An 18,898-nucleotide genomic window follows, 5' to 3' on the forward strand; every position below is an offset into this window, starting at 1 on the left:
TAGCTTTTCTGGAATATGTTTTGCCCTCAGATTTTACAACTTTCCTTTCTTTTAGTCCTTTCATATGTTACCTTCTTCTCGAACTTTCCCTGACTCCTCCTTCGCCTCTCATCTACCTGTGCTCATTACCATTCCGTTCTTTTGCTCTCCCTTGTCATGATACTTATTACCATTTGACTTAACACATATTTTCCTTTAAAACAAATTGTCCTTCCCCCAACTAGAATAGAACGAAGGCTCCACACAGACCCAGATTTTTTTGTCTTATGTTTTCATTTTGGTATCCAGTGCCAGAAATGGAGTTTGGCAGAAAGATGGCACATAGTAAAATTTGAGTGAATGAATGATGAAACATCGAAAGAAACAATGTAAGGAAAGGAGGTAGTAGGAATGAATCATGGCCTCCCTGATTTAATGTAATGCTGGCATCTTTCTTTGTGGGGAAAACAGAAGATTCCAACAGCAAAATTAGTCACTCTTATATAATCTAATATTCACATGAAAATATCTGACAACGGTGATCACAGTCTTTGAAATCTTCTCCTCAACCTGTAATTGGATAGAAGTCTGCCACCCTTCTATGGCTTTCACATGTGACAAAGCCAACCTGAGCATCACCAGAGTCATGGAACTCAGGTGAAGATACAAAAGGAATTTTATAGTAAATCCTCCAGTATATCCATCAAGTGACCTCTTTATGACCTGTACAACAGCTCTTTTTGTCTCCATCGGTCCTCTTTCTACTTCTCTTCCTCTCTCCATCTCTCTCTCACACACAACATGATGTGCATATTCCAGAACAACACTAGAGTGCTTCATGTAGCAATTATAGCCTCCAACTAGTAGGATGATTTTATAATTAAGACCCATGAAGGGAAAAATCATGCATCATTTTTCCAGCTTAATTCATTGATACAATTGCTTAAATTGAGTCCTCAGGAAGTACAGCAGAAGTTCAGAGCATAGACTGGGATCCAGACTGCCTGTGTTTACATCACAGCCCAGTGGTTGCTGATTGAGGTTCTTTTGCAACTCTGTGACTGGTTTTTCATCCCTAAATCAGGTATAACAAGATTACCTACCTCATAGAGTGGTTGTGGACATGCACAGTAACAACTACAGGTGTTAGCTACTATTATCAGCAATTACATGTTGTTAAATTTGGAACCATAAAAAAAAAGCCTGTATTAATATAACTCAGTGGATAATCTATTTTAACATCCCACTCAATTCATTAATTCTCTTTACAACTTAATTCATAAGAACTGCACGCTGTCATTAACAATGATAGAGAATCTTTCTAAATTCTACCATTTCCTCAAATGAGACTGTTATTATTCTTGAGTGGCTTAAACACATAGGAAAAAACTATTCCTTTACAATCTAGCACAGCAATGACAAAGTTTATTCAGAGAACTGGTAATTGTGGTTTTTTAAATTTTAAGTCTTTCTGGACAATTTATTTTCTTAATCATGTATCCATAATAATCTGATTAAAACTCTTTTAATTTTAAAATATATTCATAAATATTTGACTGAAAACTGCTACTGAGAAATAAAAATCCTGTTTTATTCATGTTTGACCATAAAGAAAGATGCAAGGCAGCCATCAGCATAAAATGTCATCCCTTCAGTTCTACCAAAGGATAACATGCCATTAAGTAACTTTGGTGTTTTATAATTTTTTTTTCCAGAGTGGAAAATTAGAAGTTTATTAAAGGACAGCAGAAAAGACTTCTCCCGGAGGAAGAAGGGGACCCAAGAGATGGAATCCCGGTGTTTTATAATTTGACTTGATGTCTCAGCACACTGAATTTAGGGGAATATCTGTGATTATACTTCTAGAATGCAACTTGTAAAAATATGGTACATGTAGCTCAATAGGCAAAGATAGAAAGTGCAATCATTTATTTCTTCCTTTCCTCTAGCACTCTCAGATCTTCCCTTCATCTAATGAATGAAGAAATCCAGAGAGCATCTTGACAGTGGCTATTCTGGAATGCTGCAGAAGCACTTATCAAAACATACAATTTTTAAAAAGTCAGTTTTGAAATTCAAAGTTATCAAAAGGGCTTCCCCTCCCCCTAAAACAATAGTTCAAATCCCACCCTCTCAAGGATCATGCAAAAGGATTATTTTTGCAAACACCACACCTTAACAATACACAACACTTCAAGGGGCAAAGCTGATACAATTAATTTTGAGCTCACACTAAGTGCTCTGCACTCAGATTTGAGCTCTATCTCCATATGTGCCCCATGTGGTCAAGGGTAATTCTTTCAACAATCACCCAGTGATTGTAAAGAACAAATATAGTATTATAATACTCTGAGCTGCAGTGGACTCTCGTCTCCAGGTTCCCAGAGTTCCTTCCATTGGAGGGTCTATGGGGCAGTGGAAACAAACATACAAATAGATGATACATAATTCATATATGAAGGGGAGAATAACCATATTCACAGCTTCAACACAGTCCCAAGAATTATGCTCCTTCTTCCCATAAAAGTAATCGAAAAGTCCAACTGTAGAACAACATCATAAAAATACAGGCTACATTCAACCCAAGGATTTTTGCTGAGCCTGTAATGAAAGGCTTATAATAGTTCATTTCTTTCTTGATTTAATAATCTATGTGTGACATAATGATGTATGAGGTCTTTCTTTTTATTAAAAAAAAACTCTAGGTAATGAACTTTTAGTTTAAATTAAAGCATATTCTGATATTAAATTTCTGAAAGTAGGTTTTAATGAAAACATACTATCTCATGTGTACTTTTCTCCACTACAAGGTTACAATTGATGAAAAAGTTACATGGGCTCACTGCAGCCCACTTTCTTCTCAAATTTCTAATTCTAAGTGACTTTACATTTCAATGAAAACCATTCACTCAACCTTACAACAGCATTTACTAAATTTTTAATGTTTCAATAAATATAATAAACAGGTCTTAAAATTCTATATCCCATGTGAGGAAAACACTTAAAATAAAGGTTAAAACTGGGGGGTAGGGGTTGCCATGAAGTAATTTCTAAGAGAGTCTTGTAAACCTCAGTTTCATAAAGAAGCCAGACACTGGAAAATCTACTGGGAAAAAACAACATTGCCCACACTGAATCCAATTTTTTGAGAATATTACAAAAATAAACAAATGATTATGGATAAACTTTCTTGGGGTAATCAATAGGCAAGTAAAAAAGCTTGTGTCTCCAAGAATGAAACCAGAAACTCTAGGAAAAGACCTGGAGTTTGTAACCTACTACTTGTTTGGTAAAAAAAATTCATATGAAAAACATTTTTCAGTGGCAGCCCTACTAGATATGTAGGTTTCCAAACACATGTGAAAAGTCACCATAAAATAATCTTACAACCTTCCTAGGATTCAGAAAGACTATTTCCATATTTGGTGAGGGGTACCCAGGATTGAACTCAGGGGTACTTAACCACTGAGCCACATCTCCAACTCTTTTTTATATTTTATTTAGAGACAGGGTCTCCCTAAATTGCTTAGCATCTCGCTTTTGTTGAGGATGGCTTTGAACTCGTTATCCTCCTGCCTCAAACTCCTGTGCAGCTGGGATCACAGGTGTGTACCACTGCACCCAATTTTATTTCTGTATTTTTAAAGAAGAATACGCCATTCTCATTCCTAGAAACTAATTTAACTATCAAGAAAAATAAAATGTCAAAGGAGGGAATAGAAGCCTCTGTTTGTGACCCTACTTAGATTCTACTCATGTCCCTTACCACGATTCATTTCCCAGCAAAGCCAAACTCCATTACACTGCTCCCTTCATGTCCACCCAGAGCCAGGAGCTATGGATGTGGAGAATAAATGACATACATAGCACAGAGACAATGTTTACAGAACCACACAAGTATAGTAGTCCTCAGCTTTTCAAGTTTCCAAAACAATTTGCTCTCCAGAGATAAAATGCAGTCCAACGATATAGCCATGCTCAACTTCTAAGAGTTGCTAATATAAATAAATATCATATATATCTTCATTCAGAAAACAGAAAAGAGTGCAGCCAAGTAAGTAATAAACTTGGTATTTCAGCAACACTAACTGAAAACCTAAACTGCAGAACTCAGATATGTTCCCCTTGAACTGAAAGCCCCATTTCTTCCCTCTTATCGTATTCTCAAACTCCATTGGAAGGGACAGCCTTTGCATTCTACTCCCTCTTCTTTCCCATGGCAAGTGCTCTTAGTATGGCCGATTCAGAGTAATCAAGGAAGAATAAAATCTCTAAGTTCTCTCTCTCATTAGATGCCCAGGCTCTAAGTTTCAAATGCATCCAAAGTTTGGAGACAAAGCTCATTTTCTAAGAAATGTAGGAGGAGAGGACAACTAGCTTTTATTGAGGGGTGTGATATGTTTTACAAGTAAGAACTCATTTAACACCTCTTCATATTAAAGAAACTAAAGAATAAAAACACAATTTGTTCAGGTTTGTCCAGCTAGATAGCCAGTGGCCCAGCTGGACCAAATCTGTCTTAGTTTGGGTTGCTATAACTAAATACCATAGGCTGGGGGGCTTAAACAACCAGAATTTTCACACAGTTCTGAAGGCTATAAGTCCATAAAGGGGCTAGCCAATTCAGTTCCTAGTGAGGTCTCACTTATGCGTTGGTACATGGCTGCCTTCTCAATCTGTCCTCACATGGCAGTAGGAAAGAGAGACAAAGAGCTCAGGTCTCTTTACTTAAAACGGCATTAATCTCATCATGGGACCCTACTTCATGAACCCTAATTACCTCTGAAAACCATCACATTGGGAGTTGGGCTTCCACATAATGAATTTGGCACAAATATTCAGTCTGTAACAAAATCTATGCAGCTTTGCCCCAGAATCTGTTTTCTTAATCATTGTGATACCAACTTGAAAAGAGAGAGAAAACCAGGGAAGTAGAGGTGCTAGGGTGACACAGGAAAAAAAAATAAAAAATAAAAACATACTGGGATAGTAAGTAAGTATTGAAAGTTAGCATCCTCAAGAACTATACTAGGGTCAGCCATTTATTTTTTTTATTCTTTCACAGCAATTGATAACATACCTAGAAAAGAGACAGTACTTTTACATATCCATGTAACAAGTACTCACAATTTGCTTCATTTGTTGATAATCTTAGTCCAGACTACTTTTACTGTAATTCTGTATTTCAGTTATCTTTGCTTAGTTCATTCAAGAATAAGTAACTCCATTTAGAATTTTCTTCAAAGTATTTTTTTGCATTTAATTCGCAGATGAAAAAACAATTCATAACTTTATTTCTCTAAAGAACAGCCCATAATTAAACTGGGAGATTTATGTAAGATAACTCCATGCAATTAATGGACCTTGCCAAATTTACATTTTCCAATGTTTTTAATAACTAGTATATGAAATAGTAGTTGATCAAAGTACTATATCCTGTGCCAGTTCTGTTTCTGCACACTCTCATTCTACTGGGTAAAACATATCCTCATTCTACAAGCTAACACACTGCCTAGAGCAGAGAGCATTGAACCAAGAGTCAAAGGAGATGGATACTCATTCTGGCCCTATTATGTAAATCTCTTATCGGCTTAATGTATAAGGCTCAATTCCTCCACTGTAAAATGAGAGATTAACTTTCCTCCTATGGGCTGTATAATACAACTATCAGCAATAGTATTAGAGGGAAGGGTAATAAAAAGAGAAGTAAAATTCAAACCAACAATTAGCTTCATCTCTTTATATACTAATAAAAAGATTTGATTATAAATGAGAGTGGGAGGGGTGTGGGGGAGGAGCGTGTAATGATTTGGATATGAGGTATCCCCCCAAAAGCTCATGTGTGAGACAATGCAAGAAGTTTTGGACGAGAAATGATAAGGTTATGAGAGCCTTAACCCAGGTAGTGCAGTAATCCCCTGATGGTATCAGCAGAGTGGAAACTGAAAGTGGGTAGGATGTGGCGGGAGAGGGTGGGCATTCAGGGTGGTGTGCCTTTCAGGTAGATATTTTGTATCTGGCAAGTAGAGCCTCTCTCTGCATAGGGATCATCATGTGAGCTGCTTTCCTCTGCCACATTCTTCAGCCATGACATTCTGCCTCACCTTGAGACCCGAGAAGTACATCTGGGTGTCTATGGACTTATACCTCTGAAACCATGAGCCCAATTTTCTTCCTCTACAATTGTTCTTGTCAGGTCTTTTAGTCACAGGAGCAAAAAAAAAAAAAAAAAACTTAACTAAAACATACATATAATTCTATTTTTAGTACCTGCTACATTAGATAATTCCTTCCTAGACAACTATCAGAATAATTCTGTTCCATTTTGAGGGAGGTCAAGATCAACAAAATAATAGCGACATGATGCAGGATCCAAAGAGGAACGGCAATTAATAGACTGAGATTTCACTGGATTTCTGATATAAATCCATGAGCATGTTTAGTGGCCTTGTAAGGTACGCTTCAGTAAATAAATGTGTGTGTGTGTGTGTGTGTGTGTGTGTGTGTGTGTGTGTATACACATATATTAAAAAAAATAATAAGTATTTTAAAAACAGTCTCTAGGCTTAGAGAACAAAGAACAAAAGTAACCATGATTTCATTGACTATATATCATTTAATTTCAGGACATATGATTTATTTAAATCATGTTTTAACAAGATAGAAATTTTAAAAAAGGACATAAAATTGAGCATTCCTTGCCTACATGTCCACAATTCCAGTTAGTTTCAAACAAGGAAGACATGAAGTGCAGGGAGGATCTAGGGCCATTAGTACCCTGAGCCTGCCATTCCTGTAGGATAGTGAAAATTATTTCTGGGTGTGATTACTGCATAAATTTTAGTTATCCCTTGTTACAATATCTATAATCTACTTTAAAATAAATTTGCAGAAGAGATGCAATAGTAAGCATGATTCAGTTAAAGTTCCAACTTTAATGGTAGTCTCTGTCCTACTAATAACACTCCATATCTCAAGAATGGTTGCCTAGCCTTAGGTAAAAAGACCATACTCCAAAGGCAGATAATGAACATTGCTCAGTTATTCCTATCTAAATCAATAATAGGGGCTTTTTAAATTAGCATATCAATGACTGCAACTGACTCTTCTTAGTGAAACTAATCATACAAGGTGTTCAGATTAGTTAAAAATATATTAGAGATGTTCCATCCCTATTCCCTTCAATTAGAGAATATGACAGTTTAGTAGAGGCTATGGCATGGATTTTTTTTTTTTTTTTTTGTACTGGGAATTGAACCCAGGAGCACTTAACCATGAAGCCACATCCTCTAACCCCTTTTGTTTATTTTGAGGCAGGATCTCACCAAGTTGCTTAAGGCCTTGCTGAGTTGCTAAAGGCTGGTGATCATCCTGCCTTAGCCTCCAGAGTTGCTGGGATTACAGTTATTTGTCACTACTGTATGGATCTTTCTGAAGCATTGGAATCTAAGACATTGGAATTGGATCCAGGCATTGGATTTTTAGATGCCTGATGCAAATTATAAGAGTAACCTATTCCTGCCTCCATGATGTTTTAGCATCTGTCTAGAACAAATAAATCTTTTATATAAAATCTTAATGAGAGTATTTACAAAACAGAGAGCTAGGCAACTTCAAGTTTACAAAATAGGCTTTTCAGACAATTTTGTTCCTACTGGCCAAAAAATATGTTTAATAAATATTGGTATTATAGGAAAGATTAGATCTGAATCTTGTTTCAGTTTGATCTAGCAGCAGATTGACAGTAATACTGATGTACCTGCAAAATTCCATTACACTTGCTATCTAGGAAATGTTATTAAAGGCACCTTTTCCTCTATCAAAATATCCCATTTTGAATGACAAACTATATGAAATCTCTACTTAATAATGACATTGGATTGGGGAGATAAAGCTAAGCCTCATGAAATTTGAAATTCTTCTGCAGCTGCTCTTATCTACTAAAATGAACCTAAGAGGTATGAATATCACATTGATCGTGGAATATGGACTGAGTATTGTATAAAAAAATTCAATCTATTTTCACAAAACTAAACTACCATTACAGAGCTGTAGGATAGATTCAAAACCAATTTATGGAAATAGCAGGCTATATTATTTGAATCAATCCTCTCACATTGAACAATTTAAAATGCTAGATCAAATATTTGTTACACACACACACACACACAGACACACACACACACACACGTAAATATTTGTAAAGTATCATAAAGGCAAAGAAGTGACATTGAGACTTTTAACCTATCCCAAAATATCTGAACTTTACGTTAACCACCTCATGGAACCAGGGGACCGAAAATCAAAGCTCCAAATCCACCCAAGGTATAGATTCTATACCTTGTCCACAATAAACTGGTAATCAAAGCCTGCAGACTCAGAGAAACCAACCCATGCAGGGCTATGCATTTAGTGCCTGGAATGACCCTCAAATTTGATTTAAAGTAATCTTAAACCTAAAGGACCCCCCAGGTCTTACCACACAAAAAAGGGAAATCTCTTGTGGAATGTACCTTCATCTCAGATTTTAAGTTACTGTATACAACTGGAGTGAAATTTTTCATAGGTAGCATGCTACAGTTTCACCCACCCTAACAAATTATTAAAATCTACAGGTCACTTTAGAAGTAGAAGTACATTCATTCCAGCAACTTGATTTTTAAATACACACACACACACACACACACACACACACATCTTTCTTGCTTATATTTACTGCACTGATAGACATGGTTAAGATTCCAATCCCTGGGAGGGGAGAAAGGGTATGGGAGGGATCTGGGGGTGGGAAAGATGATGGAGTGAGATGGACAACATTACCCTAAGTACATATATGATTGCATGAATGATGTGACTATACATCATGTACAACCAGAGAAATGAAAAGTTGTGCTCCATTTGTGTACAATGAATCAAAATGAATTCTGCTGTCATGCATAACTAATTAGAACAAATTTTTTAAAAAAGAGTCTAATCTCTTCTTTTTCTGTCTTTTGACCTTTCGTGACATTGAGAATTGTGGAACTACTGTTGTGAGAATAACCTGCATTCACTTGAGCATGATGTGGTGCATGAAGGTAGTAACACTTGGATTAGACCTTTGGCACCTAGAATCCAAAATTAGATACTCCTGACTCTAACAGAACACTTTAAAATAGAAACATTACAAAGGAAATTCAACTTTAGGTTTCTCTAGAGTTTTGACAGGGAAGGAGAGAAGGGGATAAAATAACACCAATAAATATAGCAGGGCAGCCACAAATAACTAATTGTGTGTGTGTGAAAGTTACAGTGAAACTCTGAGCTGCTGGAATGTAGCAGTGAATTTATCTGGCAATTTCTAGACTGACTTGTGGGTTATGACAATTTTTTAATGGGCAGGGAAAAGGCTACCTCTGGAAAAAAATCCACTCTGAGGGTTTAGAAAAATTTATTCGAACAATATTATGTAGAATGTAGATATACTAATGCTGATTATAGGAAAAGCACAAAATTAAAGAATCAGCCCAAGAATCTAATGAATGGGAAAGAACAGCCACAGCTGATGTGGAATGTCTGGTGTAAGTTCAGTCTATTCCATTAGAGAGCCACATGAGCTTGAGAAAGCAACTGGACCACTAGCAGATCTTAGTTTGCTCTTCTATAAAATAACATTAATAGACCGGATAAATTCTGTGACTGCTTCTACATCCCAAATCAATGATGTTTATGCTTCTGTGGAATCCTCAGTGGAGGCATATCTCGAGAGAAGCTAAGTTTATTCTAGAGGCTACAAGTGATTCCCACATGGAAATCATGGCTCCAGACAGTACACTGAGGCAGAAGAGGATTTGATCCACAAACAGGCACTGGTTACTTGTTTCTTCAGACTTTGAAGGTGCCTGTGTTTTAGAAAATGGGGTTGCAGTGTTTCAGTGGGATTCAAGCAATGGCTTTACATCCTAATAGGATAAAGTTTATGCATAATTCTGTGTGACCCTTCAACTACTGACGTTCATGCCATGTTATTGTTAGTGTTGCATGTTAAGCCAGCAAATTTTCAATGAACTCTCGCTGGCTGTACCACAGACACAGATGTCAGGCGGACTCCTTTGTTCATAAGGTTCTCATTATTAACTCAACCCAAGCTGAATATTTGACTGAAGGAAAGGACCATATCATTATTTTCAGATTTCATTCTATGACTTAACAGGGCTACATCTGCCAGCTTTAGAAACACCAAGTACTTCTTGGCGCCAGCCTTGGCATTCTTCTCTATGACTATTACCCCAAATGGTTCAGCTTGAGGAAGTCTCCTCACCATCAAAACAATTTAATAAAAACTTAATTGTGATTAAGAGTTACTCATCAATTGACAGGGCATACCACATTTGCACTATTTATGAATTATTCCACACAATATTTTAGGCCTAACAAATAGAATCCACATTCATGGTGGATAAGCCAGAAAGCTAGTTAAATGTTTTCATGATTTATAAGGTCTGTGTTATACTTAAAACCATATTTCTTTAATAGGTAAACTGGCATTCCATTGGATAATTCAATCAGCTTAATCTATTCTAAGGCTCTGGGGCAGCTTAGGGGACATCCAGAACATGGATTTAATTCCTCTCTACACCTTTGGGCAATATCTCTCAGCATAAATGTGATAGGAATTTCTGTCAACTGTAGGGTAGAATTCAAGTTTTAAAATATTAACACTAAAAGCCAGTTACACTGGTGTATGTCTATAATCTCAGCTACTTGGGATACTGAGACAGGAGGATTTCAAGTCAGAAGCCAGCCTGGGCAACTTAGCAAGACCATGTCTCACAATAAAAATAAAATGTGGCTCAGTGGTAGAGCATCACTGGGTTCAATCCCTAGAGCTGCAAAAGAAAGAAGTGGTGTGGGGTGGTGGGAAGACCCTAAAGCCATTAAAGCCATTTAGAAAATGTTAGAAGTCACCCTTATTCCAAATATAGAAAATATGTTATAAGCCTGTTAAAAATATAAATTAAGCCAGACATGATAACACATTTCTGTAATCCCAGAAGCTCAGGAGGCTGAGGGAGGAAGATTGCAAGTTTGAGGCCAGTCTGAGCAACTTAATGGGACCGTCTCAAAATAGAAAAAAATAAATAAAAATAAAAAAGTTCTAGGGTATAGCTCAGTGGTAGAGCATTTGCCTAGCATATGTGAGGACTTGATTTCAATCTCTAGTATTACCAAAAAAATTTAGATACACACACACACACACACACACACACACACATAAACACACATATGTAGATTTATGTGTGTATACATATGTATATATGTATGTGTCTGTCTACATACGTGTATATGCATATACATTAGATAAAATAATTCAATTCTTCTAAAGTAGAAAAATTTATGCTATAGTTGTCCCAAATAAGTGGAAGAAGGAGGACCAGTTTTCCACTCTAAAAACTTATACATAAGAAAATTGCTTTAGTGTTTCAGCATCTTATAGTATCTTGGAACTGAAGGTCTAAGGGAACATAGCTCATGTTCCCTCATTTGAGACAAATGATAATTTCTATAGCATGAACATCTAGGTTAATATTAGACATATCATAATCGAACCATAAGAACATTCTCAAAACAACACTTAAAACTAGATTCCCTGTGAGTCTTACATTGATTAAAGCTGTTCTGGTAGACACTTTTAGGTTTACTTCTTCTTTAGCTTGTCAAAAACTCATAACTAATATTCAACCAACTTTTTTGTCCTGTGGATTAACTTCCCTAGGTATTTTTAATGGCTGTAGAGACCCTACTATCTGGCTCACACTTGTATATATCAATAATTCTTTGAGCATGGCATCCAGAAATAAACACTTCAGATATGGTCTAATTACTTACAGATCACAGTGCAACTGTACTTCTTATGATATAAAAATATTTATTAATAACAGACTGAATATATCTGCAATGGACTAAATATTTGTGTCTACCATAATTTATATGTTGAAATCCTAACCTCTAATGGATGTTATTATGAGGTAAGGATTTGGGGAGGTGATTAGATTTTGAGAACAGTCCTCATGAATGGGATTCATGACCTTATAAAAGAGACCTATAAGAATTCTCTCAGACTCTTTCTGCCACATGAGAATATAAGGAGAAAATGGCAATCTGCACCCAGAAGAGTGTCCTCATAGAACCTAACCATGATGGCATCTTGATCGTAGAGTTCCCAAGAAACATCATACCTCCCAACCAATCCATCATATCCAAATTTTAATATTCAATACTTGGATTTTTATTTTTTGCACTTACCATGTTGTATGTCTTTCATATCTAGATGAAGACTAGACATTAAGATTCCAACCGCTTGTGATCTTTTGTTGCTTAATAACTTGACAACCTGCTCAAGAAAAAAAAGAAAAGGGAACATTAATTTGAACTCCAGTGTACTTACTTTTTAAAATCCTACATGTAAAACAAATTAAGAGAAAACACCTTATGTCATTCCTTAAAGTATTTAAAACTGATTTTTGTTTGAAGAGAGCTTTGGAGCTTTATATAATAAATCTTAAAAGTCATGTTCTTTACCAGTCTTATAAGAGCCTGACCTGTCAACAAGTAAATTTTCTTATAGTTTAGGAAATTAGTTTGATCTCTATGAAATAACAATTGTACATTTGATCATTTGTAGTCTGATATTTTTAAAGTATTCCTTTTTTACTATGATTCTGTGAAAATCTGGTCAATAAGCAAAGGGCAAAGTAAAGGCACATGCACAGAGAATCTGTTAGATCAGATCAGTTGTACCAGAAACAGAAAATGTGCTTTTATTTGGGTCATTTAGGAGGCTCACTATTTTACTGGCAGTTCCTCTTATTCTGCATTTGACCCACATTTTATGGATAACTTTCCAACTAATTAATAGAGTAGTAGAAGCATCAGACTGAAGGGACTACATCAGCTCAATCTCAAGTCAGCTGTCCAGGGGGACTTAGAAGACAGTACACATACCCAGCTAGGAAGGTTTCTGAAAACAGAGGTGGGTAGGCTGCTATAGAACAGACACGTTTAAACCATGTTCTCTAGAAAATAACACACCACCGATAAATCCTGCTTATGAAACTCTTATCCCAGATCCTGATCCTTGAGTGGAAGCAATTTCTATTTACTCTCTGTGTTTTGTTTTAAATCTTCTTAGAAAAACATTAGAGTTTTGAAAAGGAAAGAAAAGTGGTTATGGTCAAATTACCAGAACTGACAGCTGCCCTAATAGCTATTGCCTTTGTTGACCTTGTCTTTCTTTTTGGTTTCAGTTGGATCAATCAAGAAACTAATAAAATAATCATACCCAGCTGTCACACAAAGTCACAGAGTAAAACAATCTTCTCATAATAATTGCATTCCTGGTCCTCCAACAGGGATGGTGGTGGAGAATAAAATAAAACTTCCAGAAAGACTAACCACAAAACCTCCTGTCATTTCTAAAAACCTCCCATGGTAAAGCGACAATATCTCACAAAGGTACTCCTTTCTCAAGGGAAAAAAAATACAATATATAAATTTTGATTCTCTATTTGATCTTCAAACATTAAATTTCACCCAAAAAATAAGACTAAAAATTGAATATGCATCAACTAGTTCAGCTAAGCATTTCTATCAAATAGCATATCTTCATCAGAGCTGGCTGAAAAACAGAAATTTAATATCAAAAAAGAAGATAGCATATGTTCTTTTCTAAAAAAGTGAATCTTACTTCAGGTAAGTATAAACTGGGTCCCATCTGTGCTGCTTGACAAAGCAGCTTCTATTAAGTTTCCTGTCATCTTCTGGCCCCTATTTGCAATGAACATGTTTGAGTCCAGGTGTCATTTGACTTCCCCCTGGTGTTGATATGTTGAATGCACCCTCATAGAGATTCCCTACTCCAGGGTTCCTGCCAGTTCTCAATCCTTTTGAAGGTGAATTATTCTGATTTTGTCTCATATTGGCATATCCCAGAGTTCTGTACCACATTTCCTTTATGATAATTTCTCTTGTATGGACATACATGCCCATATCTTTAACTCAGAAGTTTTCCAGTAGATATCTCCATTTAAATCACCCACATAAATGTCCATTTGACATGCCTAAGATCAAAGTCTTATCAGTCTACCCCAAAACCTCCAGCCAGCTTCTCCTTCTTTCACCACAAGCCCAAGTTGGAAACCAGAAATCTGTGTACAGTTCTACTGGGAAAGGAATTCAGAAATAAAGAAATAGAGATAATGAGTCTCCAAAAAAAAAAAAAAAGAAAGAAAGAAAAGAAAAAGAAAAAAGGTACCCATGAACCATTCAAATGCAGAAAATACCCATGAACTGAAATGCAAAAAGCACCCATGAACAGTTGTACCTCCTGAGTGATGTACCCTTAGCTCACACCCATAACCTTGTCTAAAGAAGTAACATGATTTTATTCTATTTTAATGCTGAATAATATTCTGTTGTGTGTAATTGATACGTATGTGTGACACACACCCACATACATTTTCTTTATCCACTCATCTATTGAAGGGCATCTAGGTTGGTTCCACAGTTTAGCTATTGTGAATTGTACTGTTATAAACATTGATGTGGCTGCGTCCCTGTTGTATGCTATTTTTCTTTTGTTTTATTTATATATGACAGTGGAATGCATTACAATTCTTATTACACATACAGAACACAATTTTTCATATCTCTGGTTGTATACACAGTATTTTGACACCAATTTGTGTCTTCATACATGTACTTTGGGTAATAATGATCATCACATTCCACCATCATTAATAACCATGCCCCCTCCCTACCCCTCCAACCTCTCTGCCCTATCTAGAGTTCATCTATTCCTCCCATGCTCCTACTCCCTATCCCACTATGAATCAGCCTCCTTATATCAAATAAAACATTTGGCATTTGGTTTTTTGGGATTGGCTAACTTCACTTAGCATTATCTTCTCTAACGCCATCCTTTACCTGCAAATGCCATGATTTTATTCTCTTTTATTGCTGAGTAATATTCCATTGTGTATATGTGTGACTTTTTTAATCCATTCATCTATTGAAGGGCATCTAGGTTGGTTCCACAGTTTAGCTATTGTGAATTATGCTGCTATAAACATTGGTGTGGCTGTGTCCCTGTAGAATGCTGTTTTTAAGTCCTCTGTGTATAGACCGAGGAGAGGGAGAGCTGGGTCAAATGGCGGTTCCAATCCCAAATTCCAAGAAATCTCAATACTGCTTTCAATATTGGCTGCAGCAATGTATGAGTGTACCTTTTTCCCCACATCCCCACCAACAATCATTGTTGTTTGTATTCTTAATAGCTGCCATTCTGACTAGAGTGAGATGAAATCTTAGTTTTGATTTGCATTTCTCTAATTGCTAGAGATGTTGAACATATATATCTTCTTTGAGAAGTGTCTGTTCAGTTCCTTGGCCCATTTATTGATTGGGTTATTTGTTTTTTTGGTGTTAAGTTTTTTGAGTTCTTTATAAATTCTAAAGATTAGTGCTCTATCTGATGTGAGTGTGGTAAGAATTTGTTCTCAATCAGTAGGCTCTCTATTCACCTCACTGATTGTTTCTTTTGCTTAGAAGAAGCTTTTTAGTTTGAATCCATCCCATTTATTGATTCTTAATATTAATACTTGTGCTATAGAAGTCTAATTAAGGAAGTTGGGGCCTAATCCGACATGACAGAGATTTGGGCCTACTTTTTCTTCTAATAGATGCAGTGTCTCTGGTTTAATTCCTAGGTCCTTGATCCACTTTGAGTTGAGTTTTGTGCATGGTGAGAGATAGGGGTTTAATTTCATTTTGTTGCATGTGGATTTCCTATTTTCCCAGACCATTTGTTAAAGAAGCTATGTTTTCTCCAAAGTACGTTTTTTTGGCGCCTTTGTCAAATATAAGATAACTGCTAATTATATGTGGATGGAGTTGGAGAATAGAATGCTAAGTGAAATCAGCCAATCCCAAAAAACAAAAATCCCAAATGATTTCCCTGATTTAAGGATGCTGATTCATAATATGCTGTGGCAGGGGCGGGAGGGGGGGGTGAAGTGGGAGTGGGAGAATTAAATGAACTCTAGAGAGGGCAAAGGGGAAAAGGAGAGGGAGGGAAAGAGGAATAGGGATAGGAAAGATGGTAGAATGCGATGATCATCATTACCTTAAGTACATGTATGAAGACATGAAGGATGTGGCTCCATTTTGTATACAACCAGATATATGAAAAATTGTGCTCTTATGTATAATATGAATTGTAATGCATTCTGTTGTCATATATAACAAATTAAAATTTAAAAAATATCCTCAAAAAAAAAAAAGAAGTAACATGAGGGCAATGCACACACGGAAAACTGATGCAAAATTATATAACTCAGCTCTGGCTCTACGTCTAGTCTAGCCCCTAGCAACTGTCCCTCATAAATACTAACACCCCACACAAACAGGTTGGTATTTCTCCCTCTGGTGATAGTCCACATTCTCCCTTGAATGTATGTGCTCCTTGCTTTACCCACAAAGGCACTGTTCCTGAAATTGCCCCCATTACACCTTGAATATATATTTATTTTCCTAAATAAAAGTGTAACTATGCCTTTGACTTATAAAGATTCTGATTCTTGGTATATGTGATTTTGTCCCATATATCAAGAACTCTGCTAGTCCAGAGTCAAGTTCTCCCTTCTCTCAAGAAACTCCTCTGACCCTTCTCCTGATATTTCTCCTCCTGTGACAATACCTCCCCTCCAAAATCATACTTCGGACTGGTATCAAGTTTAGTCATTTATAACTTTTCTGTACCTTTGAAAGCCATTCCTCCTCTATTGTTTACAATTTATTACTATTTATTACATTCTTTATCATATCCTGTACTGATTAATGCAAAAGATTTCTGACTATTCTCTCGAAATCTAGTTTAATGTTCCTCAAACTATGTTCTTTAGACCAAAAGGCATCCCCACCACCTAGAGATTTATTAAAAATCAAGTTTTGGGGCCCTATCACAAACCTGCTCATTAGAAAATCTAGGAATAGAAAGCATCAGTCTTCATTTTAAAGCCTTCGACATGGTTCAGGAGCTACTAATGTAGCCTCATCCCTTCTTGCCCATTCTCCAAACTTACGTCCAAGAACCCTCTCTGAAAATGCTGATATTTGCATGTTGCTTTTTGACTTTTAACCTCTACTTTTTACAAAATTAATTAGTTAATTTTAATTAGGTGTATATGACAGCAGAATGCATTTTGATTCATTGCACACAACTGCAGCACAACTTTTCATTTCTCTGGCTGTACATAATGTAGCGTTGCACCATGTGTGCAGTCATATGTGTACCAAGGTAATGATGTCCATCCTATTCCACCATTGTTCCTATCCCCATGCCCCCCCCCACCTCTTCCTTCCCTTTGTCAATCAAAGTTCCTCCTTTTTTCCCATGCCCCATCCCCATTATGGACCAACATCCACTTATCAGAAAGAACACTCAGCCTTTGGTGTTTGGCTTACTTCGCTTAGTATGATATTCTCCAACTCCATCCATTTACCTACAAATGCCATATTTTTTTTCTTTAAATAATGCTAAGTAATATTCCATTGTGCATATATAACCATAGATTCTTTATTCATTCATCTACTGAAGGGCATCTAGGTTGGTTCCACAGTTTAGCTATTGTGAATTGAGCTGCTATAAACATTGTTGTGGCTTCATTACTGTCATATGGTGATGAGCCCAGGCCCAGGTTAGGCCCAGGACTGCCACAAACATTTACTTTTTAAACCTGAGTGGCTTATGTTTAAGAATTAGTGCTTTAAAAGAACATGTAGAATGCTTCACAATTCAGACCTAAAACTTGTGTTTTCTTTATAATTCAATTGCCCTTGATTACAAACTGTATTTTATATTACAATGCCAAGATAATAGGTAGGAAAATGGGATATAGCTAAGATTGGATAGAGCTTTTTTGCTTAGCATGATTGAGGGCCTGGGTCTGATCCCAGCACTGAAAAGTAAAACAAAAAATAAAGAGGAAAAAAATTATTTTGAGTCTTTGTAAAGTCATATCAGATTCAGTTAATTTTCTCAAAGTCATTACCTTCCCTAAGAAGCAGGACTGTATAGAAATCATGAACTAGGGTTCTGTAAAATAAAGTTATCTTTCTTTCTCTCGCACTGCACCTGAACTATCTGGTATCTTTTTAAAACAAAGGTTCTGATTTTTGAGTATTTTGCATCTGCAGTGAATATCAATCCAGGAAAAGCCTTGGATTCAACATTAATAGCATGATAAATCCCAGATTATACTTTGAAATGAATCAGAAAAAAAAATTGAAGAAAACCAATTCAGGTAAAGGAATAACTCAGGAATAATTCAACAGCCTTTTATCTCTAAAAAAGATCAAAAGAAGTTGTAATTGAAATGTTTTAGGTAACCTATTCCTTTTTATCTCTGAAAATTGATAGAGAAAAATGAATTGGAGGGTTAAAAAATTCTTAAAAGAAACAATGATTGCTTACTCCTTCAGTATTAATTTTTTTCAAAGATTCAATAATTGATGATAATCATAAGAATGAGGAGTATGCCAAGTACCATCTTAAAATAAAAATTATTATGGGGTGCAGTGGAACTTGCCTGTATCCCAGCAGCTTAGAAGGCTGAGGCAGGGGCATCTCAAGTTCAAAGCCAGCCTCAGCAAAAGTGAAGCACTAAGCAACTCAGTGAGACCCTGTCTGTAAATAAAATACAAAATAGGGCTAAGGATGTGGCTCAGTGGTCAAGTGCCCCTGAGTTCAATCCCCCATACCTTAAAAAAAAAAAAAAAAAGTTAAATAGTTTTTGTTTTGATTGTTTTTAAGAAGCATCTAAAAATCTAGTGTGCAAAGACAGTGGTAACTCCTTTTCCCCACTGCAAACAATTTTCAAGT

At 36.2% G+C, this 18,898-nt stretch overlaps 1 protein-coding gene across 3 annotated transcripts in view; it reads right to left on the minus strand.

Moving 5' to 3' along the window:
- The window catches only part of Fmn2 (formin 2), a 336,378-nt gene that overhangs the window by 177,360 nt on the left and 140,120 nt on the right, over positions 1-18,898 (minus strand). For 2 of the 3 annotated variants that reach the window (XM_078023010.1, XM_078023012.1), the window contains exon 7: positions 12,265-12,355. In XM_078023010.1, the coding sequence (XP_077879136.1) occupies positions 12,265-12,355 (91 nt within the window). The remainder of the gene's footprint in view (positions 1-12,264; positions 12,356-18,898) is intronic. The other variant, XM_078023011.1, reaches the window with a different exon arrangement.

The sequence above is a fragment of the Ictidomys tridecemlineatus genome, chromosome 10, assembly GCF_052094955.1.
Source record: "Ictidomys tridecemlineatus isolate mIctTri1 chromosome 10, mIctTri1.hap1, whole genome shotgun sequence".
NCBI classification, from domain to species: domain Eukaryota; kingdom Metazoa; phylum Chordata; class Mammalia; order Rodentia; family Sciuridae; genus Ictidomys; species Ictidomys tridecemlineatus.